Here is a 25,920-nt window from a genome sequence, read left to right as displayed (position 1 = left end):
TGTGTGGTACTGGATTTGTTTGTAATAGTACCAGCACAGTTCTTTGAACCGCTTGCGTAACGTTGCGGGAGAAAAGTCCCGTGAGAAGTAAATTCAGATTAGGCGCAGAGCATGCTATATAGAAATCATATATGAATATCGCTTTTACTGATCAAACAAGGAACCACTGATTATGCACATAAGGTAAGTGCACCCCGGGGCGTGAAAAATGTAATATCAATTGATTTGTTTACTTCCTTCGTCTGTACGGCGTACGCGACGTCTTAAATTGTTGTTGCAGATTAAATGGTCACGTGAGCGGTTTTAACCACTTGTGTCGCTACAGACAATCAAAACTCAACGATTTACACAAAAGCGTGACCAGTCTACGCCGTTTCATTCCTGGTTAATTTACTTGGAAATATAAAAGCCGAGTAAACGTTGTAGTTTAAAATCAGTAGCAATGAAAGTCAAGGTCCGTCAAAACTAGTCCGTAACTATTCGGCATGAAGATAGCAAGAGTAAAATGTAAGAGTAAAAACAGCTTGTTTGCATTTTACGTTGCGCGGGAGGCGTGCGCGTGTTTGGCGGGCTGGTCAGTTAGCGTGACTGCGTTTCTGTGAGCAGTTGGCGCTCGGCCACGAAACTTAGCGGTATTTCAAATAGTGACCCGGAAGTGAATTGTCGTGTGTAAAGTGTTCAAGGGTTATAAAATGATATCGCTTATGTTTTCAATCTGTATATATTTTCTAAACGGACAGTCTTAAAATTCGAGAAAAAGGACAAATTTTTCCGCAAATAACATTTTGTTTCCAATCAATTAGACGACCAAAATAGTTATATTTTTTTACTTCAATAAAGGTTTTTGTTTTATTTAGGCATTAATACCTTTCTCTGTATATTAGGCATCATTTTGTTAACTATAAGATATTTTTTAGATTTACAATAGTGGTGTATATATTTGTATATAAAACCATGTCAGTGGTTACATCAGGCAGAACACAACGGCGAGACAAATCGTCCACAAATGCAGTGAAAAGTTCACAAGTCACAAAGGTTGGACAGTTATTAAATACTTAGAGATACTCCATTGAAGCTTATTGGCTTACTATATTGTTTTTGTGTTTTATTTAACAGACAAACCCTATTTTATGTTAAGCTTTTAATAATTTGTTATCAGGAAAAATTACACCCTTTCGTAAAAAATATCAACAAAATAAAAAAGTTTTACTACTTTAATAATTGCTGGTTGTGACAGTGGTAAACAATTGTTATTTTTAATGGTATTTCCCACATTTCAGGCGACAGCCGATCAAATACGACTTGCACAGATGATCAGCAATAATGGGAGGGAGGATGATGTTGAAATGCATAACAGTGTCGAAAAGGTATACACGACAACTTTCATTCATTCTAATTTAATAGTGATTTCACACATGTAAAAGCTTACACCTATCTTTAAGGCTAATGGAGATTTTCATTGGTAAAAACAGTCTGTTTAATAGTTGTAATTTCACACAGTTTAAAAAATTCCTTTGAATAGTGAAAATTTTACACATTAAACTATGTTTTAGGAAATATATTTGTTACCAGGGTACATCTGTTTCAGTTTTAGTTTGATAGTAAATTTCTTTGTTAATGTCATTTTACTGAATAACTTGTTACATGAGCGTTTAAAGAGGATAATTCCTAGTCAATATTTAATGCACTTTGAAGTTGTTTTGATTTTTAGTAGCAGCTGTTGTTTTTACCAGTTCAGTCTATTGTAGTACAAAATATTCACATAAATTCTTTAGAATGGCCATTGTTCCCACAATACCAGACAAATAAAGAGGAAGTAGTAATAAAAATTGTGGTGCTGGTAACCCATAATGTAAACACAATCTGTTATATGCAGACACGATGAATTTATATATAAAATGAACCGCATTCCTGGTAAAATTCCGACAGAATTGTAGGATTGTGTTTTGAATGCATGATTTATAGCACTTACTATTTTCCTAATTATACTATTATTTGACTCTATATCTAGGACCAAACTGTTTGTAATACAATATATATATATATATATATATATTATTTATTTTAAAAAAACTGTAGATTGTGTTTTAAATACATTTATAAAATTACTAATTCTTTAATTATACTATCCATTTACCTTTTACCTAGGAGTAGTCGTAGGACCATACTGTGTATCATAAAGTTACATAAACTCTATATTTATGTATAAAGATTAAAAATTGTGTTTTGAAAAAAATTACAAAATTACCACTTTTTAGTCATGCTATCATTTAATCATTATTAAGGCCAATACTATGTATTATAAATTGTTTTTTTTTAATTTAAAGGTTTTATATTGTGTTTCAGATTATAGAAATCACCGGAACTTCAGAAGACATCGCCCGTACTGCACTATATGACACAAACAACGACACAAACAGAGCCATCGAACTTATCTTGGAAGGTGGATCTTTTAATCAGGTTGGATATTTCATTTATCCTTTCATATTTTTACCTGTAGCCTAGAATAAATGAGCCATGTATCGAAAGCCCCAAACTGCTGATAGAGCCGATTGTGGTCAAAATGCTGATGAATTATAAAGGGACAACTGATATGATTATGAAATTGTGATAAAACATGACAGTTTTTTGTAAGATATTACTATGTTTAAACTTATGTTGGTTTGTGACTGTAGTAACACAGTGTGTGTTTATTGTATTGACTCTCCTATAGCAGACATGTGTTATAAAGGTGTTGCCATATGGGGAAGTGGGCCAAGCTGGTCACAGCAGCAGATTTTCAAATATGTAAAAACTTTAGTTGTTTTTTATTTTGTTTAATGGTTTCTAAATGTTATCAAATTTCATATTAATGCTATTTTGTTGTTACTGCCAGATGTAAGCTTAATTAAAAAATAATGTTACATAATTTAAAAATCTCTGTTTATTTATAAACAAAAACCCATAATAAAGTAAAAAAAGCATAGAGCAAAGTTGGTAAGTAAATGTAATGAACGTGTTTCTTTAATATATCTATGTAAGTACTTGGTTTGATAAAAATGTGCGTTTTTATTGGTGTGATTTATATAATTTTTGTTTCAGAAAAACGAATGGGAAACTGCAACACGACGAAAGGGTAAAACGGTTCCAACGTCTGGACAAAGTAATGATTCGTACGATGAAGAGATAAAGGATGATTTCCCTTCACAGAATAATAGAGAGCGAAGTGACAACAGAGGTCGTGGCAGAGGGAAAGGAAAAGGGAAACGAGGTATGAAATATCGCACCTAAAATAACTCTTCACTCAATGCTGCCAACAGTTGAGCTTGAATTACGTATCAGTTTTATCACTTTTGTGTGGGAAACAGGGGTGCTAGAATGGAATGTGTGTTATTAGTGGCTTAAGTTGTTGTTATATGCAGGATCAGAACTTTGACTAAAAAATAGTTGGTGAAATCTTAACTTTGAAAATATAAAGTTTCATTTTTTCATCTATGTTGATTCTTATTGAATGGGCCCTGAATACATCATAAACAATACTCCTGCAAAGCATAGAGGTAATGTTAGGGGTACTTGAGGTGATACACCACCCACAACTTTGAAGTTATAAACATGTCACCTCATATTTCACTAAATTTTTTAAATAGTGGCATTTTTGACATGAAGCATACATTACCAACATTTCTACTTTCTAAAATCCGGTCTCAAAATTGTCCTAAATTCTAAAAAAAAACTGTCCCAAAAAAGTTATTATTTATTTACTTTTTCAGGTAAAAGTGGTGACCGGGATCGAACAGCGGAAGATGACACTCGTGGTTTAGAGAGCAGGGATCGCCAAAGAGGAGGAAGAAGAGGACGAGGAAGAGGGAACTCTAATGCTGGTCGAGGGGGGAGATACCCTGCCAGAGGACCTCGAAGATTTGCGTAAGTTTAACAAACTAACAATTTTTTACTTAGCATTTTTATAAAATTGTTTTTACAGTTTTTTATACTATTTATGGCCAAAGGATTTGTTTATCAGTTTTGCCAGTATGGGATCTTTACATTTTGAAACCAACAGTCAGCTCACGCCTATGTGATTAAATTTTCTTAAAAATTCAATTCTATGCATAATAAAATTGAATAATTGTTTTCACAGTCGTTATAACAGGGGTGGGTACAACGGGCCAAGGCACCAAACTGATGCAAATAATCAAAACGAATTTGATGATGGTTTTGGAACATTTAACAAACACGATGACACCACAGCACCTACAGAAGTTGGGCAAGAAGTAGAAGAAGACTGGGGAATGGAAGTTAGTTGCAAATAAAGCTGTTTACTTTAATTTTTGCGATGTTTGGGTAAAAACTTGGATGTGGAAAATTTATCTGTGTTTGTTCTTTGAACTTAACAGTCATAATATTCTAGTATTTAAAAAAAAATTACCATTGATGTTTCAATTTGCCTTGGTGTTATATTTAAAACTCAAACATTACATGTATGTCAAATTTTTTTTTTTAATTTAATTAAGTGTTTTTTAAAAGGTTGGTACATGGACTAATGACGACACTCAAAAGTCACATGATAAAAAGAACGACTCGTTTTCTGAAGCGTGGGGAACTGAAAGCTGGAATGATGATGTGAGAAAGTCTTTGCTTATTATGTTGTCTTTATTTATTCGTTTATTATTCATGTCTGAAATATGAAAAGTATACGTTTTTACCATGCTAATTTATTACAGTTACATCATCCGCTAAGTAGGTTATGCTCATAGCTCATGTGCCCTTTGGCTTCACTTTTAATCCAGATAAATACACCAAACATGATTTAGCCACTACCCTGCAACTCATAGTAATCCAATATGTTCATAGCTCACAGAAACGAAGGTGTTCCAGTCACAAAACACAATGTCAGCCCCGATAAGTGGTGCTCTGCCTTCCACCACTATATCCAACCATGTACAACCATCTTCTGCACCACAGATGGGAGAACGCATTGATATCGATTCACTTTTCAAGAAAAATCATCCAGGTAAAGTTGATGTTCACAAAAAGATTTACCTTAGAAAGAAAAATGTATGTAAATGTTTTTCATTTAAAAGGTTTTTCACTAGGTGTTTTATATTTAGCATAAAATTTTTCAACATAGCGTTAAAAAATGCATACTTTGCATTTTGCTCGAAAAACAAACCTATTTTAACAAAAAAAACATTAGTTTTTTTCACGAATGCCATGACACAGGTCTTTATTTGTTTAAAAGAGACGTAAAAAAAATCTATTTTTATTTTTTGCAAGCAAAGCCATCTATTTCCCAAATAACATCTTCCATTTTCAGGCACAACCACTGATGGAAGTTATAAGGCGAATGATGGTTTGGTTTTCAATAACAGTTCATCTACACACCATTCACCGCCGTCTGTTATACAACAACTACAACAGCAAGGACAGGTAAGGTTATTTCGGGCTGTGTTCGGTGTGATTGTATGCAAATGTAAGTATTGGCATGTCCACATGTGCCCAGAGTGGTGTATACTGTATACTGGTCACCAAAATTATAATTTTATTGGTATTTGGTGTTCTGTACCATGGGTTCTAGTATGCAAATTTCACTATTGTCATGTTAACATTGTGGTGTATTGACTCACTTCATACACATACTGTAAAAGTAAATTTGTTTTGTTTCTATTATATATGGGCTATAATTTTCCTTTTGTATAATTTGAATAGAACAGCCCAAGGATGTCGACAGTTTTGTTTTATCCCATAATTAAAACCCCCTCACCCACTAATCCACATTCTTTTTAGTCAAACTCGTTGTTCAGTGATAGCAAGCCAGTCAATGAGATGGATGCTCCGTCGTCTCGCTTGTTTGGTTCATACGATTCACAGAATAATAAACCGGGATCTGTGAACACAAACCACTATGGTGGATCCACACAAGGCCATGCGCCTGATAAGTAAGTCATAAAATAGGCACTATTTTTTAAATGCTTGGGGTAGGGATAGTTATATACACAGTCATAATTTTAACACATTGGTTGTAAGATCCTTTTTTTAATTCATTTGAAAAAAATGGTAATGTTATAACATAACATGGGGTGACATTGCTAAAATGCAATTTTACTCATAATCATCAAACATATGGAACCTTGTTGAAAAAGGTCACAAATGTGGTATACTGTAGCTCTCCGTGTTTTTATATTCACCTAGCATCCGTGTTAAAGCTGTTTTAGGTTTAAGACTAGGGTGCTAAAACCTGCCACTCCTGTTTTAATAGTTGGGGTAACACATCTTTCCCCTTACGTTCGCTTGGGTGTGTTGATTGTATTGTATCAAAACATTCCACTTGTCCAGCACTCAGCAGCATATATGTTATTGTTGATATATATATTCATTTAGTATCCAAGCAACTCTGAGAGATAAATATTACAGATTACGTCTAACTGTACAAACAACTCACAATACATTGTGCGTCATGTTTAATATTTGCCTAAGAATAGTTCACACAGCTGCTGAATTGTAAATAGAAAGGTTACTTTTCACTTTATTAATCAAATTGAAATCACTAACTACTAGGTTGTGATGTACGTGTGCCCGACGCTATTAATTAACTTGCAAACATGATCAGGTTATTTGCATTTAACTTGCTCATAACTTGGAACCCGTTTGCCAAATAAAAAGCCATGCATTCCATACTTACCTTACAACTGTATGTGTTTGTAGGGTGGTCTGTATGGCTGACATTGTAAATAATTTTTATTTTAGCGAATATCTGTTGTTTTTTTCTGTTAATTGTAATAAGCAACTGTACTTATAATCTGGTTATAATTCAGCCACAAATTACTTTGAAAGTGTGGATAAAAATAAATAAGCCTATTGATTAAGAACTAATAAAAAAGGGCTGTATACTTGTAGTCATAGGCAACAAACCTAGGGTAGCAGGGTGGGCACAATGCAGATGCACCCCAGAATATTCTGGACTGTGTTAAAACAGTAAACTGTTAGTTCAATAAATTAGATTTTTCACAGGAATGCGTGTCCAACTATCTCTGCACAAAAGTTTGGTGCCTACTGCCTATACATAAATTAAACCAATAATCATGATATAACATATAACGGTAGATTATTGACCACTCTTGTTTTCAATTAGTCCCTATGCTCAATACAATGGTAAAGTGAGCATGGATGAACAGAAGGGATCCGCACTATTAGGAACATTTGGTGAACAATTTAAAGGGCCCGACCAGAGTACTATGCTTGGTCAAATATCGGATATTACCAAATCAGCATTCACTGTAATCAAACCGGTATGTTTTGTTGATTCTTTGTGAAATTTGAACTTAAATTTGTGTACCGTCTAATTTGGCTTTGTCTGTCTATAAAAGATGTGGGATTACTGTTGGTTTTCAATTACTTACATTTTTCCTAACTACATCTGTTGGGATTCAAATTTATCACGATCAATTAATTAATCACAACCCATAAACCTCATTATGGGTAAATATATCCACAAATGTATCCAAGCCTTGTCTAAATAGTTCAGTTTATTAAGGTAAAAGAAACAGAAATACCTTCAAACTTTAGTTATAACCCACATGGTTTGATACTTTGTTGTGAACTGTTTTTATTTCAAAGTTAGCATTACGCCATACTTTACTCATATGGTGTATTCAGATAATGAAATTGTGATTTGTATTTATGAGATTAAACTATTCCATTACAGAATGAACCACAAGTAACATCTGGGTCACCAGATTACAACAACTTCTCGCAAGCTCAACAGAGGGAAGCTACTGAAGCTGTGAAAGCATCGGTGGGATAAAATTTTATAACTAAAATGAATATATGTATATATTTGTAATAAGAAGTAAAGTCAATGAAGATGGTTTATTTTTAAACTAAACCATTTGAAATAGAGACATTTGGTTTCGGAAAATTCCTGTAGTGGTTTATGCTCGTAAAATATCAAGTAACATGTCAAACAAACTGCACAACTGACATTAAACATGATAATTGTTACTTTCAGTGCAAAAACCACCCAGTATCCCATGTATTATTTACAACCACAATTTAGTTAGCAAGGCTTAAGACTGTGCCTGTTCACTATGTTTTTTTTTCTTTATCTCAGAGTAATGGCGATCTGGTCCTTAGTCCGATAGCGTGTTTATTGTAGGACCTTACCCAGGTAAAATATACCTTTACCTTCCTATTTTCACAGCTTGGTCTTCCCCCTGTAACAAGCGAACAGGTAGAAGCATCACGTACGATGCCACCAGGTCTACCACAGTCGCAACACAACACTTTATCATTTGGTGCTCCACAGTCGGTTATCAGCCAACCTAAACAACAAAGGAGGAAACAAAATAAGGTTCATAATAATCTCATATATTGGCTGTTTTCAATAAAGCCATGTCCACATTTTAAAAGGGGCATACCACGAAAAATATAAATTTGTTTATGGAGAGAGATGCTTAGATGTGATCTAAAAATATTTAAAAAAACATCCTCTTTTTCCTCTACAAAAATTTGACATCCTCTTTTTGCTCCCTAGATCCCCGCATCCGCTGTTGAGATGCCAGGATCAGGTGGAGGAGGTTACCACGAACTATCCTCGTTCGATCTTCAATTTGGTGTGGATGACCACTCGAGTGCGCCACCTGATTTTGAACAGAGCAACACAACCAATCAGAGCAATCTCTACAATCAAAGGTAAGATCTCATTTTTTTTCCATTTTTTTCACTAGCTCATTTCAATTTTTTCTTCATGGGTGGAAATATAAGCAACTATTAATCGAAATTTAAAACTGATAAAAATAGAAAGAAGTGCTGGGAGGTTTGAATAGAAAAGTGGAGTAGATCCCACACATTTAGAACTATCTTTCGACCTATTGTAAAATTTGGTCTCTTTCAATTATTCACATTATTGTCCTTACAGTGTTGCTTCATCCCAAACCTCAATGTTGAACCACATGCCTCCATCAAGCATCCCTGAATCTTCCATGTTTTCCTCTCAAATCAACAGCAACAGTAAACAGGTGATGTAAAATTACTTTATACAGATTTTTTAACCTTACTACAGTTTTTTATCTCTTAGAAAAACACTGACTTGCATGCTAGTAACCGAACACTGAATATTTTTAACAATTTTAACATTTAAATAGCTTTAATGTTTGTATTAAACCTTGATATGTATAACAAATATATAAGTAACCACTTCATACAGATGGATGGACAGATCCTACCAAGATCTTCATATCAAAGTTTACAACCAGAGTTGACTCAAAACTTAAACCAGGTCAGTAAAATAACCCATCTGAAACATCCATCCATTCATTCTTAACTGTGGTGTATACAACTTTACTAATTTTTCTGGGGCCTGGGTGCTTAAAATTAAAAATACAATTAATTATTTAGTTAAAATATGTTTCACTGTTAAATTTAAATCCTTTTACACCTTACCACCCACATACAGATTGGTGGAACATCTGATGTTTTATCTGGTTCACAAACCACTGAAGCAAGTTTTCCACACCATACACAATCCCAACGATTTCCCGACTGTAAGTTTTATCCATAATTAAATTGCACACAATATATGCATGTATACACTGAAAAAGATAAAAAAAATTCGAACTATTTTTGATCAGTAAATCAATCATTCAAAGCTTTTTACTGGTAAAAACAATAATTTCTGTCCTATTGCTCTACCATACACACATAGTTACATTTGAGACTTTTTCAATATTTCTCATCTTTACTGTTCCTTTTAGCGATGAAGTCTGCAGAGAACCTCCGAGGACCTCCAGGAATCGCTCATCCGCAAAGTCACTCCTCTTCAACCCCCTCTGGTGTGCAAACCTCCCTCGATATGCCGGGAGTTTATCCTTCAGGTCGAATATCAGCGAGTGGTAACTTACCCATTGGTTTACCACATGAAACAACTATAGAATCAAGGTAATAGAAGTTTTTTTTGTTAAAGTATATTATATACTTTAACTGTATATACACTCCATATTGTTAATACTGAAACTTTGGGCCTAAAATATATCTCAACTGTTCATATTGTATTGTATTTGCTAAATTGATCATTACATATTATTAGTATTCTGTAATTTGCCATAGCTGCACTTATTAGGTGCTGATTAAATATACATTGTATTAACTAACACATATATATCTCCAGCCACCCATCCCATTCCCATTCATACTACACCTCTACATCTCTTGCTCAACAAAGTCAGCAATCTGGGCCCGATATGTCCAACTCTGCAGGTAAATATAACTCAGTTAACCTGACAAGTGTGTTGTGCATAACATTGGTGCCAAACATAAGGGGGGGTAGACAGGCCTACTCTTAAAATTTTCTGCACTGCATTAAACTGTAAACATTGGCATCAAATTTGTTTTAAAGAATGCAAGTCTTAACTACCCCTGCTCTGCATTAAGTTTGGCGGTTTTGGCATAAAGAAGATACAGCAAGCTAAAATTTCATTTTATTTGTCTACCCCTACATTTTTTGTAATGTTATATTTAAAAAACTTGGCTTTTGGGTGTTATAACCTTGCTATTTATAATGTAATATTGCTTTTAAGAATTTTTTTACTACTAATTTGTTTAAAATGCAAACTTGTATAAGTATGTTGACTTATTGATACGCTACTTATACACACCGTGCTAAATTATTGTGTTGCAAGATTTTCACACAAGGTGTTAACAGGGCTGGCTGCATTAAATACTCGCAGCTAGTAGTTTACTACACCATACATTCATACAATGGACTACTGCTTTTACTTAATGCCAACGGTTTTAAATTAAAACTGTAACAATTATGTGACAGTAGTGACACCTTAGCACATAATATCCAAATATCGTGATTGTATTTTAAACAATTAACAACGGTCTATGGGAGCCATACGAATATATTTTTTATAATTCTTTAAATGTTTTTTGTTTACTACCAAATAGGACAAGAAAATAGATTAAAAAGTTGTCCCATCTTCCCCTACCCTACAATGTCCAATCGACCCCACCCTACTACATATATATGTTATATAAACATCCCTTATTAAAGGTCGGAGTATAAGGTCACCTATTCCTACATCAAGCTTGCCATCAAGTTTACAAGTTTCACCAATGGCCCATATTACTGGCACCCCATCTAAGGATGTAAGTAACCTATGATCTCACATATTCATTATAAAATTAAAGTTTATAATTAGCAACCAATTCGTATTTTGTTTAGAAGGAACATGAAGTCCTTTATTTATTTTTAGAATTTTTAGTGTTAAGCTGAATTTTTTTTGATTTTTTTTCGTTGAATAGATTGGCACGAAATAAAAACAACCATTGGACAAGGGGACAAAAATGGCCTAAAAGTTCACCCATATAGAATAGTACAATAACATTATATATATTACAAATAAGATATATTCACTCATTATATTTCCCCAGTCTTCAGCCGTGATATCTTCTCTGGCATCTGGGTTAGGACAAACCCATATTACCCCGCACGTGGGGTCGACCCCGACCAAACTAACCCCTTCCACATCAGCCCCTATTAATATTTCTAAAGCTGTTTCCCCTTCAAGTACCCCCCTTGCTGGTTCGCTCAGTGGGGGCGCAGGGTATATGAATATGCAGATGCCGTATAGGTGAGTGTGTCTACATTCGGAACAACTTACTATGTCTTACAGAAATTGCTCACTATATTGAACTACCTGTGCTCTTATTTTATAGACTGTTTTATTAATTTTTTTACTTTTAAAAATGTGACACTATAAGTTACATTCATAGTTGTCGATTGTAGGGACTGTTTGATTAATGTAGCGAACACTGTATACTTTGGCTCTACACTTTTCGAGTTTAAAACTTGTTTGTTATAATATAATGTCACCTCGGTTACAAAATTTACTATAACATAATGTCACCTGGTTTCAAAATTCTAATAATATGATGTAACCCCCGTTATTTAAAAGTCACTCCAGACGTAGACACCCCTAACAATACTCCTTATTCCCCACAGCGCAAACTCTTCGATGCAATCCCAGAACTCCATGATCCCGAGCGCATCTTCTCCTGGAAAGCATTTATCGAGCAATGATCTTTACACATCGGCAGGTCATCCGTCCTCACATCCGGGACATCAGTCTTCCACCACCTCATCAAACACGCTCGGATCAGCGCTAGGTGGCGCCACTTTACCATCTGCGGCGAATGGTCAGTTACAAAATTTTGGGTTTGAGTTTGTAGTTTTGGGGCGTGAATTTGGAGTTAGTGGTACATCTATTTTTAATAAAACATGGCATAAATTACATTCTATTTGTATAATATTTTAAGTAATATTAAATTTTGGATTACTTTTAAATGCTAGTTGTTTATTTTATTATTCTAATTGCTCTTGTGTTGTCTTCCTAACCAACTGTGCATCCACTTTATAACAATAACCAAAATGGACTTACTGGACCAAATCCCAGGTCATAGACAAGGTTGTTACCCATATAGAATGGAATGGTACACAAAACCAGCATATACACAATACAAACTAACCTTGCAACCCATTTTATCTAACAAAAATAATCTCTCAGATACCAACAAACCATCATCGCTTGCTAACGCATCCAAAGCTGGTCCACCAAATTTACCACTTGGTGTCCCACCATTACTGGCCAACCAATACGGCATTCCAGTGGCTCCGGGGCTCATGACAGCTTATACAGTAAGTTTGCTATCTACGCAATAAGTTTATAATGCTATATATACAATAAGGTTATAATGCTATGTAATACAGTAAGTTAGTAAGTTTAAAACACTGTATAAACAGTAAGTTAGTATGAAGTTTGTTGAAATATGGCCATTAACAGTTTAGTAATTTGCAGATCCTAAATACTGTAGAATGTAACCTAGTTAACTTTGTGGTGTAATTGTAAACGTCAATTTTGAGAAATTTTAGTCAAAATATAAAAGATAAGTTTTACCTTTTATCCAGCACTTTTAAAATCACTGTTATTTTTTTAAATATGATGTAACATTCCTTGTTTTGTTGCAGCCGGAGGCTCTGTATGGATATACTGATCCACTGATGGCTGTTCAGTCACGAGTTGTAAATCACCAGATTGTAAGTATATTAATTATAGGCCTCTGTTTTTTTTAATTTTTAGCAAAGTCTTGGGTGTGACATTCTAATGTTAAATGTGTGAGGATTTTAGATTCATTAAATTTGGTAAACCTTATATACGTTAAGTTTTAATTTCGGTTGATGTTAAAAAGTTTAAACTCTGGTTTAAAAAATTTGAACTCAATGTAAACCCTTTTCCAGTAACAACAAAATGTATTGTTTTCAAAAATTATTATTTTTTTGTTTAAAAAAGTTTCTTGTTTTTCAGCCGAGTTATTACGATATGTCATCATTCCACAACACAAGCAACCAATCTGCGAGTTCTGCATCGGTGAACAGGGATTCTACTTCTGCAACTTCTAGTCAGGGGTAAGCACGATTAAAAATTATTAAGTATATATATTTAAATAAATAAAAGTAAAAATTTATCAAAAAAAAAATAAACAGTGAGTTTTTTGACAAAACTTTGGTTAAAAAGCTAAATGTATGTATTTTTTAGTAGAGTATTAACAAAAACTTTATATTTCTAGTAAATTTGGTCGTGGTGAGCCATCCAGCCCCACACCAGGCATTGGAATGATGGGATCACTTGGTAGTGGGTTGCCACAACAACAAGTAGCTACTGGTCAACATAATGCACAGATGAAAGGTGATTATTGCCTTGTTTATGAGATAGTGTGTGTATTCTCTTTGAGGATTCTGGATACTTTTCTGCATTCTATGTGTTGTTATGTGTGGGCATTGTTTAGGATACCAGGAATCTTGGCCATTATTGGTCTGTTACTTAGAGACCAGAACCCCACAAATGTAAGATTATTTATGGTGTATTTGGATCAGTTGATATTTATGCTAAGTTGTTCATGTGATGAGACATTTTGAACTTTCGCTCTGCTGAATTATACTGATGCGAACAAAGTCTGCTGATGGACAACTTAATTATACTTTAAAATTTAAAATTTAAATTAATAAGGTAGTATAGGAAATGTTCCAATCAATGAATATTGTAAGAAAAAAACACACCAATGAAAGAAAAAGTCAAAACATTATTCTAGAATCACAATCATTGGACTGTTGCAGTAAAACATTACGAAACATTATGTTCACATTTTAACCTTGCATCCTTCCCCAGTATCCCAAGCAGTCACCCACCAATCTCAACAACCCTTCATGAATATTCAAGCTGCAGCTGCCCCTGCTGCTTATCCTGGTTTCAATGGGTTGTATTACAATGCTTTCCAATATCCACCTATGTATGCAGCTACTGCTGTAAGTTAACATTATTATTACATAAATTAAAGTTATTTTTCCTCCTTGTTATTTTTTTGTAATTGTTAGTTACCTGTGAAAAAAATGTATTAAAAAAAACTTGGACATTTTTATTGCTAAAAAAAATTTAATTTTTAAATATTTGTAATAGGTTTTAGAACTAGTTCTTTTTATATATAAAACAACCTTTTTATTTATAACCAGGTAAGTTACTTAAAAAATAATAAAAATTACATTTTTTTTAAACCCAGGTACCACAGAATGCGAAGCACTCGGTGAATACAACAACTGCTTTTCAGCAACACGGTACAGGTTATGGAAATGCTTATTCAACAGGTCAGTCTTGCTTTGTAATATCCATACAACTTAGTAACCATAGGCACCATTGGTGTGCACGGTATGCGTGTTTACCCTAAAAAAATGGTACCTATGAATACCAGGTATAAATACATAAATGATTTAGTATCTTACAAACATGTATTAAAATAAACACTAAGCTATACAGCAGTGATACTACAATGATCAGCCTTTTTACCAGTATAGCTAATAATGTGACAATGGGCAAATAACTAATAAGATTTTGCATACAACAAAATGTTCATGCTCTTGCCTGGCATAAAATTAAGGGCATAAACTTGTCTTAAAAAAGTTAGGCACATTTGTCAGTGACCATAATATAATCAGGGTACGACGCAAATGCAATAAACCTGCAGCATATCACACACTCATTGAACCAGCACAAAGCAGGCTCTAGTTTCGCATTAAAACGTGAGCTGCTACTTGCATGCGTGTACAAGTGCAAGCATGATTATGCAATAAATACAGATTTAAAAATTCATCTCTCTTTTAATCTATTTCGTTATTTCATATTTTGTTATTATTTTTAATTTATTCATTTGCAATCATTGATAAAACTGTTATATTCATGCATAGATGCCAAACCTGGGGTGGCATAGTGGGGGTGTCTACCCTGGAATTTTCTGCACTGTATTAATCAGTAAACATTTAAACCAATAATTTGTTCCACATGATTGTGTATTCAATTATCCAACTATTCCTGCCTCCCCTGTATTTAAAAGTCTGGCACCCATGTATTCATAAATATAACATAACATGACATAACTATATACTCTCTTAACAAAAATTAAGTTGAATTCATTTGAAATTTATTTTATTTTTACAGCTTCAGTCAATGTTTCAACAGCCAGCAATTTGCACGATTTGCAAAATCAAGGTTTTGGAAAAAATCACATTGTAAGTAAATGGTAGCAACATTAAATATTGATAAATCATCTTTTAGCCAATGGTCTGATATTAAATGTAGTGTATTTCCGACATCTTGTCTGCCATCAGGCATGGCTTCATCAGGGAATGTCTGAGATGTACTACGTTTCATTCCAGATGAACCGCTATAAGATTATTTACATTATGCCTGGTAGCAGAAGTAAAGGAATATTAAATATTATGTTTGAATTATGTTTCTTGTCATTCAGTCGGCATATGAGAAGCAGCAAGCAGCTTTTCATCATCACACTAATACTCCACCACCAGCCTTCAATATTCAGGTTATTTTATATGCTAGCTGGTGTAATAATATAAAAAAAATATAATAAAAAAGTCAAGGAAAAAAATACAAAATTTTTTTGTCCTATTTTAAAAAATTACAACAAAAAATATTTTTTTGTCCCGTTTTGCTACTCTGCTTCAATGTTAAGGTTATTTTGTATGCTAGCTGATGCAATAAAAAATATTTGAAACGAAAAAAAAATGTTTACAAAAGAAGTACTTTGTTTACCTCTGTTAAAGACACACCACATAACTCTTGTTTTTCTACAGACTCTGACAGCGGCGATGGCAGCAGCTAATACAGGAGCTGCTGGTGCGGCAGGAGGGGGTCCTGGTATGAGTCCATATACACAGGCTCCCTTCATGACAATGTTGCATGCCCATCATCTACACTTACCGCAGCATAATGATGTCGGACAGAGTGTTGGTTCACAGAGATCACAGCAAGTAAGTTAGTTATTTATTGTGTTTATCATTACGTCCAGCGCCACGGCAAAGTGGTTAGCGCATCTTCCTTTAACCCAGAGGTAATAAGTACAAGACCTGCTACCATTGTGGGCAGATGTATCCTTGGGCAAGACACTCAATGACAGTTGTTCCAACACAGTGGTCACTAATGGGATGTTTAAATTATCAGCTAAACATAAAATAATAATCACGCACATGGTAACCCTTATAACACTGTTGTTTATACACTTATATAATACTTTTTTTATTCCAAAGGCCACCAGTACAATGGGGAAGAATGCTACCAAGGCACCATTTGGTAGCACAGGACAGTACTGGGGGAACTAAGCTTCTTTCAGAATTGTCTGTCTGCCTAAACACGGCCCGTGTGCCTCATTGTAATCATATTGTGGTTGTTCAATTAGTTCTTTGTACAAACGATAGAATTACTTGCCTACAGGCGAGTAGCAATGGAATTTCTAATTGAGCCCAATGTAAAAAAACTTATCATTAGAATGTGCTTTTGTAGTAATAACTGTGTTTTGTTGTCTTTTTTGTATTGTTCCCATTCTATTACGTAGCATTACTCGCTGACTTTTCAGCTCTTTGATGCAAGATCATAGGCCAGATCTCTTTACATTGAAGAAATTAATACGGTTTCAATTGATCTTTTCCCTACTTTCCCCCATACACAGTTTCATGTGTACATTTGCTTGTACTTACCGACGCTTGTTCTGTATTTACTATTCCCGAAAAAGTAGCACGCCTGTGTGCAAGCTGTACATGCAAAGAAATTCCAAAATTCCCATGTATAATATCAAAACAAAAGTTTAGTTTTTTCGGCTTTGGCTTTTTCTAATTGTGAGGTGATATAAGTTCAATAAGCGGTACTACTATCAATTAATTTAAATTCTCATTAAACTGGTTACCACAACAAACAGTATGGACACTAACCAGTGTTACTGAAGGAGTAATATATGGAACTGATATTGGATTGAAAATTTGTTATTATTTGAAGGTTTGTTACAAGCACAAGTCTGTAGCCTTGTATTTTGTGAATTAGGGAGCTAGTCCTGATGTATTATTGACAGTAAAAGGCTTGTAGTTATCAATTAAATGGGCCTGTTAAAATTAGATAGGTAAATTTGGGGATATAGATCGGACGTAAAAGGCTTGTAGTTTACAATGAAACTGTACCGTAAAAACTGTATGGATCTAGAATTGTATGCATCTAAATGATAAGAAATGATCTGGGTGTGTTAATTTTGGTATCAGTACCCTAAACATGACATGGCAAAATTTGGTTTTGTGTAATGGACCTAATCTACATTCTTTAAAAAAGTCTTGGCTTAATTATCTGACACCACATAAGCAAATATAGGTTTTAAAAATTTCACTAAAAATAGAATTGTGCAGGTTTTTATTCCATTGGAATAATAATAAACAACTCAAAAGTAATATTAGTAAAAAGGATAAAAATTTATACAGCAACTTATGTGGAGGAATTTCATTTTAAAAGCACAAAGTACAACTCTGTTCTGTAGCCAGGTATTTGTCAATTGTGCCGTTGATAACGATTAGAAATTGTTTCAAGAGGCATTAAATCTCAGAAAAAATTGAGGTATACATTAAATGGGTATTACTAAATTAAACGTGTGTTCATACATTGTGTGCAAAAGCACAAATTGGATGACTTAATAAAGCCAGGAGTAATTCTTGAAGACATACTACATGATACTGACACAAATATTAGTAACTTTTAGTTAGCGCTCATAATAAAAACTTGGTAATAAAAAAAAGTGTTTCTTAGATTTAAGCAGGGCTAGTAAGATGGCTGTCCATTCTTGTTCTAACTGAATTAATTTCTTTTGTTTTTAGGCAGTTGTCACATGCCCATAAGGCAAGCTCTTCAGATCTAAGGAAATTGCATGCACTCTCTGTGAGTCCAACACATGTCCTGTGAAACCATTTATTGCAGCTAGCCAAGCACCTTATTGCATCGTCAGTAGGTTGGATATCATTTGAGCAGTTGCAGCATGTCTGTGGTAACACTGCAGGTATAGAATGGGGTGGAAGACTTTGTTCATGGCCAGCTCTATCATGGTCTGCATTATTTTTAACTTTGTTTTCTTGCATCGCTTTCTTTTCAGATTTCTTCCTTGATTTAGCGCTTGGCTCTGAGGTTTTCGGAGATTTTGAGTCAGAATTTTTTGCCGAGCTTGTCGAATTTTTTCTTGTTGACGTCGTAGTAGGAGATGGAATTTGTGAGGGTGGTCGAGTTAAAGCTTTCATCTGCCCCGTGTTTTGAAGCATGTGGCCTTGATTTCCACTTGATACCATATGGTTTGGTCCCACACTTTGTACATCACCCATCTCTGGACCTCCAGGTGACCCAAGTGGTCCTAGACCTGGTCGGATTGCACCCATTGGCATACGAGAGGCACCTCTGAACTGTGGATTGGGACCTGAATAGTGTGGACGGTTCATCGGGTAATTATTATGTCCAACAGGCATGTTTGGATGATACCCAGGATGACTGGGCATTGCCCCACCATGCATGTGTGGGTTCCATCCAGGGCCTGGACCATTATACGGTGGCCTCATACCCCGTATTTCATTTCTAGCAACCCATCCAGGAAAGCCAGGGTTCATGCCACTGTTAGGTGTCTGTAGTCTAACCATTGGTGGCCCATTAAACCCATGATGTTGCATTGGCCCTACTTTCATTTGGCTTGGTGGTGGATCATCAAATGGATTTGAGGCAACTAGATGGGTTGCACTTGGGTTTGGTGGTGGAACAATATCAGTTGATGCTGATGGGGAAGTGGTAGCAGCTTCTTTTGAAGTTGAAGATGCTTTTCGAGCTTTTTTACTTTCAGAGCCATCTCTTTTTTTGGGCATTTTGACGCAATGAAATTATATCATAAATTCACATAGACAGATTCACAGATATATCTATTTATGTGTACATTAAAGTAGGTTTAAATGTTACCCTACTAAATGCACAATGCATTTGTGTAAACCTTAATTTAGCCTGAAAAAATCGGTAACGTGAATACGTTTGCTAATGGACAAGCAGTTCTGCCCAGAGATGTTCATTATTATAATATCAATAGTAAAGTAATGTACACCTGCTACAGAACGTTAATAACTGAAATTTACTTTTTCTAAACGCGTATTTATACTACACCACTGCTATACTTACAGTTTTCGTATCATCTCTTAACGTGTGTATAAACATTTTGAATGACGACGCCATATTCGAAGCTGCACAGAGTGAACTAAATCATTGAAGCGGATCGCTCGTGACGAAATCTGCACATTTGCAAGGATTTGGGTTTGGCTGAGTTCCCACTACGATTTCGAGGTAACGAATCTAACTTTTTGTTTACGCGTGTCTTGCAACGACCGTTGTTATAACACAGTGTTATGGTTTTAATCTCTTTGGTTACAAGTGTACTTTTTAGCAAATTGACAAGCGGAATCGATATATAAACATGTTTATATACGGACTCTGGTTACAAATATCTGAAAATTTAATGTATATTTGGTATGGTACAGAATTGAAGTATTTCTGCCTTAACGTTCTTTCTTGTAAACGTGTATCATTCGTAAAATTGTAATACTGCTACTTTAACTGATAAGTTAAAGTTGTCGTAAAAAAATCGAAGACAACCGTTATAAGTTGTCTATGATAAATTATTCAACCGCAACGTAATTTTAGAAAACTTTTAGCAATAGCCAAGTTTAGCCCTAACTTTGCATACGTTATAATATAGTAATTTTATATTTATATTTAAAAGTTGACAAATACCGACAATTTAGACGCTAGTCGTGATGTCCTTAAAATCTTCGTGTTTATATTTCGTATATGTGATGACAGTGGCTACTGGCTACACGAATAACGTATCACGTATGTAAATTAATGTAATAACTCTTCGTCATTTATTGCGCTAATATTTCACGTAACCCAAAAAATAAATGAATGATAACAAGACAGTCATATCTTTCATAATCCAAATAGCTGTAATGTAATCAAGAATTATATATTTTGTTTGATTTGATACTATAGTATTTTTTGTATACATGTTAACATGTATTTTGATTTTGCATTTATAAATTAGTTAAAACACAAAAAACACTAATGTTATGTTACAAGTTTACAGCCATGTTTAATGCAACTTTATATTTGTTCAGATATTTTGGATTTTTTGCCATGGTTTCCATCCATGGTATATATTACAGCCATTTTACTAGGTAGCTCGTTTATATGATTTAAAGAATAAAACATGGATCGCTTGGTTGATTACTTTGCAGTTGTGGGATACGACTTTGATTGTGAAGGTATGTTATTTGCTATAAACATTTTTTATTTGTTTGACATTACATTAAAAATTTCCTATGCATACTTTGATAGATAAAATTTCGATTTTTGTATTAAATTACATCACTTGTCAATAAGATGCAATTAAAATACTATACCTCAGTAAAATATTATACCTATACAATTACAAAAACAAAAAGATATTGTAGCATCAATATGTAATAAATTTAATAGGCTACACTTTTGTGTCTGCAGAAACTAAAGTCCATGCTTTGCGTGGAAAAGTAATCACCAGAATACCTGAATATGAATGGGAAGATATGCCTTTCACTCAAGGAATTGAACTGGTATATAAACTATATATTTGTTATCACAAATTAAGTTAAATTCTGCCACAGAAAAAACACAGCTTACTAATGATATGTTTACAATAAACTTGTTTTATAACAGGAAATCATGTAGGCTAGGAGTTCGTGTAGGTAGGCTACAGATACAAATAATCCACAGAGAAATATCTCAAATGTCCAATGGCTTTCACTGGGCAATCAAACCCCTGCTTGTTGTGTGTGCAGTTTGAAAAAGTGCTAAAGTACTAGTTAATATGATCTGTTAATAATAGAATGTTTTATTCTTACAGTTCTGTCAACCAGCGGGCTGGTACCTGACGCATGAAAGGCAAGCTCCAACTTTCTTTGTATCTGTTCTAACTGATGCAGAAGGAATGCGGCATTACTGTGCAGTGCATTCTTTCACCGAGCCAATTGTTTCAAAAGAACAAGAGAACCAGAACTCGAACTTAACAAGAAGGAAAAGTTTGTCACCTGTATCGGCTGGAGCTAAAAAAGATGAAAATGAAGGAGACACAGGGGGAGATGGGACGCCTGGAGATGAATATGTAGATGAAGCCATGTGTAGAGTAGATACCGGGGAGGGGAATGACAATGATTTGGATGCAAGGAATAATAAGACCAAGCCAACTTACGCGCCAAAGTGTCTTGTTATATTGTCAAGAATTAACGATTTTCGAGTTTTAAAAGTGAGTTGTAATTTTACAAAATAGGCAAATGTTTTGTATTTATTAAAGTCCTGATAAAGTATTTATACATCCACTATTCCTCTTTTATACTAGGCCTAACCGATGTTAAACACAAAGTAGACTTGAAAGCACCATACATGTATATTATATTTGTATTTGGTTAATCTTTATTTTTGTTTTAATACTTTAGGGCAACCAATAAGATAATATGGTTATTAAATTTGATGCATATATCTAACTTAGTTTATACTACATCCTATCATAAACTAACATGTTATATTTCCCTATAGAACTGCCTTGGCCTTATATACACAGTATACATTGAAGAACTGACCATATCAATGGAAAACATCATTGCAAAGTTATTAGTTGTGAAAGTCCCCCCTCCTGGTTCCTCTATGTTGAGATTCTCCATTGGTGCTGCTGATAAACAAGCATTACAAACCCCACAAAGTGATCATCTACCAGTAACAAGGGCATCAGTTGCTATGCTGCTAAGACAACTAGGTGAGAACTTATAACATATTCTTATCTTATGTTTTGTGTGCATGAGCAGCTAACCTGGTATTCCAGGGTGGACAGGCCAACCTTGGATTTTCTATGTTGTACTCTACCTAATGGCATAAGCATTATAATCAAATTATTCAATATGATTGTGGGTTTGTGTGATGTGTTTCTATTTTTATCACAGTATTTGTTGTTAAGTTTTGTTCAATGCCATAACATTTGTATCCATTTAAAATCAAAATTGTATGCATTGTTATTTTGTAACATTAAGTGATATATTTATTGCTTAGTTTTGGTGTGGATGATGTGTTAGCATGACAAATAACTGTTTAAAACTCTTCTTATTCGTGTAAAGCTCATATTGTCTTCATGTTTGTCAATATTTACATCATATAAATTAATTTCAGGTATTTTGAATGTGTTGAATATCTTGTGTGCTGCATTGGTTGATCAGAAGCTTCTATTCTATTCATGCAGTTACTCTAGACTTAGTGAGGCCTGTAATGCATTGACAGCTCTTATGTACCCATTTGTATACAGGTATGGCACCGCTGCTACATTTCTCATTATAGTATCACTTGTATTTAACAGTCAAAAACATTCGTCTTAATTCTTAACAATAAGTCAATAACATTCACTTAATTTTACTCCACCAATTCAAAAAAGTTACAATATTTTCCAGTTATAAAGTAGGCTGTCTTCACAAATAGCTTCCTATAAAATATTTCCAAAACTGTGCGCTTTTGTTAGATTATATCAAAATTACCCTATGTATGTCTACAAACACTTTACATCTTTAAAATCAACAAATACATACCTGAAAAATTTCAATTAATAATATAAAATGTGTCTTAAAAACCATAAATGTGTAATTGTGTATTTTCTTCAATATTAAAAGATGTGTGATATCCCACTGTACAATTGCTTCATTACTTCATTGATTTTCAGTTACCCTTATGTACCCATCCTACCCAAACACATAGTTGAATACACATCATCACCAACTCCTTTCCTTATTGGAGTTCATTCATCACTGAAGAACGAACTGCATGATTTGGTCAGTGGATAAATAATGTACTGATAGTGATATAATAAAATACTCTAATAGCCGTTGATATGTGATTGTATTAGTAAGCAGAATGTTTTAATTTATAGTATGCCGCATAGTGAGTATTTTACTATTTATCTCAAGCTTCTAAAATTGCCAAATCTGCAATTTTAATTTTTTCCCAATCACTTTACTTGGCTGCTCTCTGTTTGCAATAATATCGTGGGGAGAGGGTTACAAAATATTTTTTATTTTATATGGTATATTTTCATTATATATATTGTACATTGTTACTTTTTTATTAAACATGATAATTGTTTACGTATAACTATATTATAGTATAATGTTGTATATTTGTGTCCACTGTTGGATGATAGTTAAATTTTTAAAGGCCTTATGTTTCACAACCTTAATTATTTACATACAAGTATACATTGTATCCGCAGCTTGATGTTATAACTGTTGATTTGGATGGGGGTGTTATATCAATACCTGAGTGTGTGAATATTCCTATGATACCGGAACCTTACTATACTAATGTAGTGGAGGCGTTAACTAAGGTATGTATTCATACTTTACTAGATTAGGTTTGTTTTTATACCATCTAACACCCAATGTTCGTGTTTATGAAACCTTGTATGCACTTTTTATAGTTGTTTTCACATGCTGTTTACTTTGTCAATTTTCTGTAAAGGTGAATGAATAAATGTAATTAGCAATAAAATACAGTCTCATAAGAATAGTGGAATAAAAACACGGGTGTAATAATAATATCAACCTTTGTTTCTAAAATATAATTTGTATGCTAGTCTGTGGGTAATGTGCTCTATGTATATATTTGTGTAGAAATAAACCTAAAAAAAACTATTGTTTTTATAGAAATGCATTCATTACTAGCTGAATAATAAGTTCTCACAGGGCATAAATAGTAAATACCCAAGAAACTATATATATATATTTTTGACAGAAATTTTAACTTCATTTTCACAGGTGTTGTGTCCGGATCTGGTGGTAGCTGATTATGCTTATCCTCCTGAACAAGTTAAGTCTTCGGAGCCAGAAAGACTGGTAAGCATCTATGACTATGTACCTGCCAGGCTGCCAATATATCTTAGTGTGATGGTTTAATCTTTAACTGCACAGTTTATGTATAAGAATGATGCTTTTTTGAATTTTACCAAAATCTGGGCCGACTTCTTTAAAATGCAGTTACACTCATAGTTGTTGACATAGGAAAATTTAATTTAAAAAAATAATGTTACATCTATGATGTTATGGGATTTGAAATTGTTTCCCACGGATCATTCAGTGGTGACTATTAAACGTCAAGCTTTGTTTTTACTAATAGCAATAATGATTTGGTTAAACATGTTTTAAAATTTACATCCAAAAACAACGAATATCTTGCATTGCTAAAATAAGTTTGGTAAAGGCATAAAGTGTGTTCTTATCTGTGTAGAATTCGGTCTTGTCGCTTTGCTATCTTTGCATTCTTTCTGTATTGATTATCTAGGCATAGAATAGCACTTGTGCAATTATAGTGTATGTGGTATTGTGATGCAAATGTAGAGTCGTTAGGGATTCGGGATTACTGTGAATTCACCAGGGTATGTGGATCTATATGGTGTCTACCACTGCCTTAATAATCTTCGCTATGCTTGGTCATACAGTTGCACGACCGTATTCATCTCATGACCTTATTTAGACTTCACTAAAAGGGCAAGAACTCTTGAGCCATTTTCTTCTTGTGGTTTTTGTAATATTAATCTTTTCATTTTTAATTAGTCTTTATTTAGTCGTATGACGCAACACAGTTCCTATTTATTAAATGTTGTTTTATCTAGAATTTTATCTCATTGGCATAAATGTTAGCCTATATTTCATCAGACTTTCATTCTTTTGTGTTTTTTTAATCTCGAGATGCTTACATATTGCAATCTTGGTGTAGCTCAAATTAACTATACCTAATATACAGTTGATTCTAATATACTATCTTAAGTATAGTTGTTGCTTGTTGTGTTTACTCTTTGCCATATTACTGCCAACCGGCGGCTTCACATAGTAGTGAAGTACAAAGTGTGAATAGAGTTCACTGTCTAGTCGCGTATTTCCCTCTTATTCATGCATTTATGACGACATATCCTTACCAGACTAATACAGCTTAGTTTCCAACCACATAATACAGTAGGTTGGGAGAAGACGGGACATCTTTAGCATGGAATATCCAAATATCCTGATTGTGTTTTAAACAATGAACAACGGTTTATAAAAGTCATGAATATAATGTTTTATAATTCATTGAATATTGTTTGCTACCAAATGGGACAAGAAATGGAATGAAAAGATGTCTCATCTTCCCCCAACCTACTGTATATAACATACTGTCCAGTATCTATTATAACTTAAGTTCATTTATATGACAACTATGCTCATTATGACTAAGGTTTATCATTATAGCAACCAGGTTTTCCATTAGTAAATACAGACTATTTCTTGTTACCATAATGCTTGGTTGATGGGTTTATAATAAATTGTTTGACTTTAAACCACATAGCAAAGCTTGTGGTTTCTAATGTCATGTTTGTATGAAGATTAGCTTGGTGGTGTAGGCGGTTATGTAGGTGGTGTTGGTATGAAACAGAGATTACTTGCAT

At 33.9% G+C, this 25,920-nt stretch overlaps 3 protein-coding genes across 12 annotated transcripts in view; 2 read left to right on the top strand and 1 right to left on the bottom strand.

Annotated features, from left to right (window-relative positions):
- Window positions 1–872: 872 nt before the first annotated feature.
- Window positions 873–17,352, top strand: LOC149736988 (uncharacterized). Of its 4 annotated transcripts, XM_089876493.1 has the most exons (33): window positions 874–1,035; window positions 1,281–1,367; window positions 2,347–2,460; window positions 3,082–3,250; window positions 3,750–3,903; window positions 4,118–4,274; window positions 4,504–4,599; window positions 4,831–4,990; window positions 5,294–5,406; window positions 5,764–5,915; window positions 7,109–7,265; window positions 7,682–7,771; window positions 8,177–8,326; window positions 8,510–8,667; window positions 8,894–8,993; window positions 9,182–9,253; window positions 9,431–9,518; window positions 9,729–9,912; window positions 10,142–10,230; window positions 11,030–11,124; window positions 11,410–11,609; window positions 11,981–12,174; window positions 12,543–12,673; window positions 13,004–13,072; window positions 13,341–13,441; window positions 13,603–13,721; window positions 14,202–14,338; window positions 14,590–14,674; window positions 15,023–15,106; window positions 15,522–15,592; window positions 15,832–15,903; window positions 16,175–16,351; window positions 16,628–17,352. In XM_089876493.1, the coding sequence occupies exons 1-33, from the start codon at window positions 955–957 to the stop codon at window positions 16,697–16,699; spliced, it is 3,978 nt and encodes a 1,325-aa protein (XP_089732619.1). In that variant the 5' UTR covers window positions 874–954; the 3' UTR covers window positions 16,700–17,352. The 4 variants fall into 4 exon arrangements, with proteins under 4 accessions (XP_089732620.1, XP_089732619.1, XP_089732622.1 ...); XM_089876494.1 differs by lacking the exon at window positions 15,832–15,903 and having other exon boundaries at window positions 873–1,035; XM_089876495.1 differs by lacking the exon at window positions 15,023–15,106 and having other exon boundaries at window positions 876–1,035.
- A 402-nt stretch (window positions 17,353–17,754) lies between these two features.
- LOC149736987 (uncharacterized) lies at window positions 17,755–19,552 on the bottom strand. Its single transcript, XM_089876518.1, has one exon. It carries the CDS (start codon window positions 19,250–19,252, stop codon window positions 18,164–18,166), a length of 1,089 nt encoding a protein of 362 aa, XP_089732644.1. The 5' UTR covers window positions 19,253–19,552; the 3' UTR covers window positions 17,755–18,163.
- Window positions 19,553–19,699: 147 nt separating this feature from the next.
- The window catches only part of LOC149736985 (myotubularin-related protein 13-like), a 29,145-nt gene continuing 22,924 nt past the window's right edge, over window positions 19,700–25,920 (top strand). For all 7 annotated transcript variants that reach the window (XM_089876491.1, XM_089876490.1, XM_089876486.1 and 4 more), the window contains exons 1-9: window positions 19,700–19,718; window positions 20,549–20,695; window positions 20,931–21,022; window positions 21,313–21,711; window positions 22,002–22,218; window positions 22,626–22,758; window positions 23,167–23,275; window positions 23,713–23,826; window positions 24,257–24,334. In XM_089876491.1, the coding sequence (XP_089732617.1) occupies window positions 20,641–20,695; window positions 20,931–21,022; window positions 21,313–21,711; window positions 22,002–22,218; window positions 22,626–22,758; window positions 23,167–23,275; window positions 23,713–23,826; window positions 24,257–24,334 (1,197 nt within the window). In that variant the 5' untranslated portion in view covers window positions 19,700–19,718; window positions 20,549–20,640. The remainder of the gene's footprint in view (window positions 19,719–20,548; window positions 20,696–20,930; window positions 21,023–21,312; window positions 21,712–22,001; window positions 22,219–22,625; window positions 22,759–23,166; window positions 23,276–23,712; window positions 23,827–24,256; window positions 24,335–25,920) is intronic.

The sequence above is a fragment of the Ciona robusta genome, chromosome 4 (genome assembly GCF_009617815.1).
Source record: "Ciona robusta chromosome 4, ASM961781v2".
Taxonomy (NCBI): Eukaryota; Metazoa; Chordata; class Ascidiacea; order Phlebobranchia; family Cionidae; genus Ciona; species Ciona robusta.
This window is presented reverse-complemented; position numbering and strand designations above follow the sequence as displayed.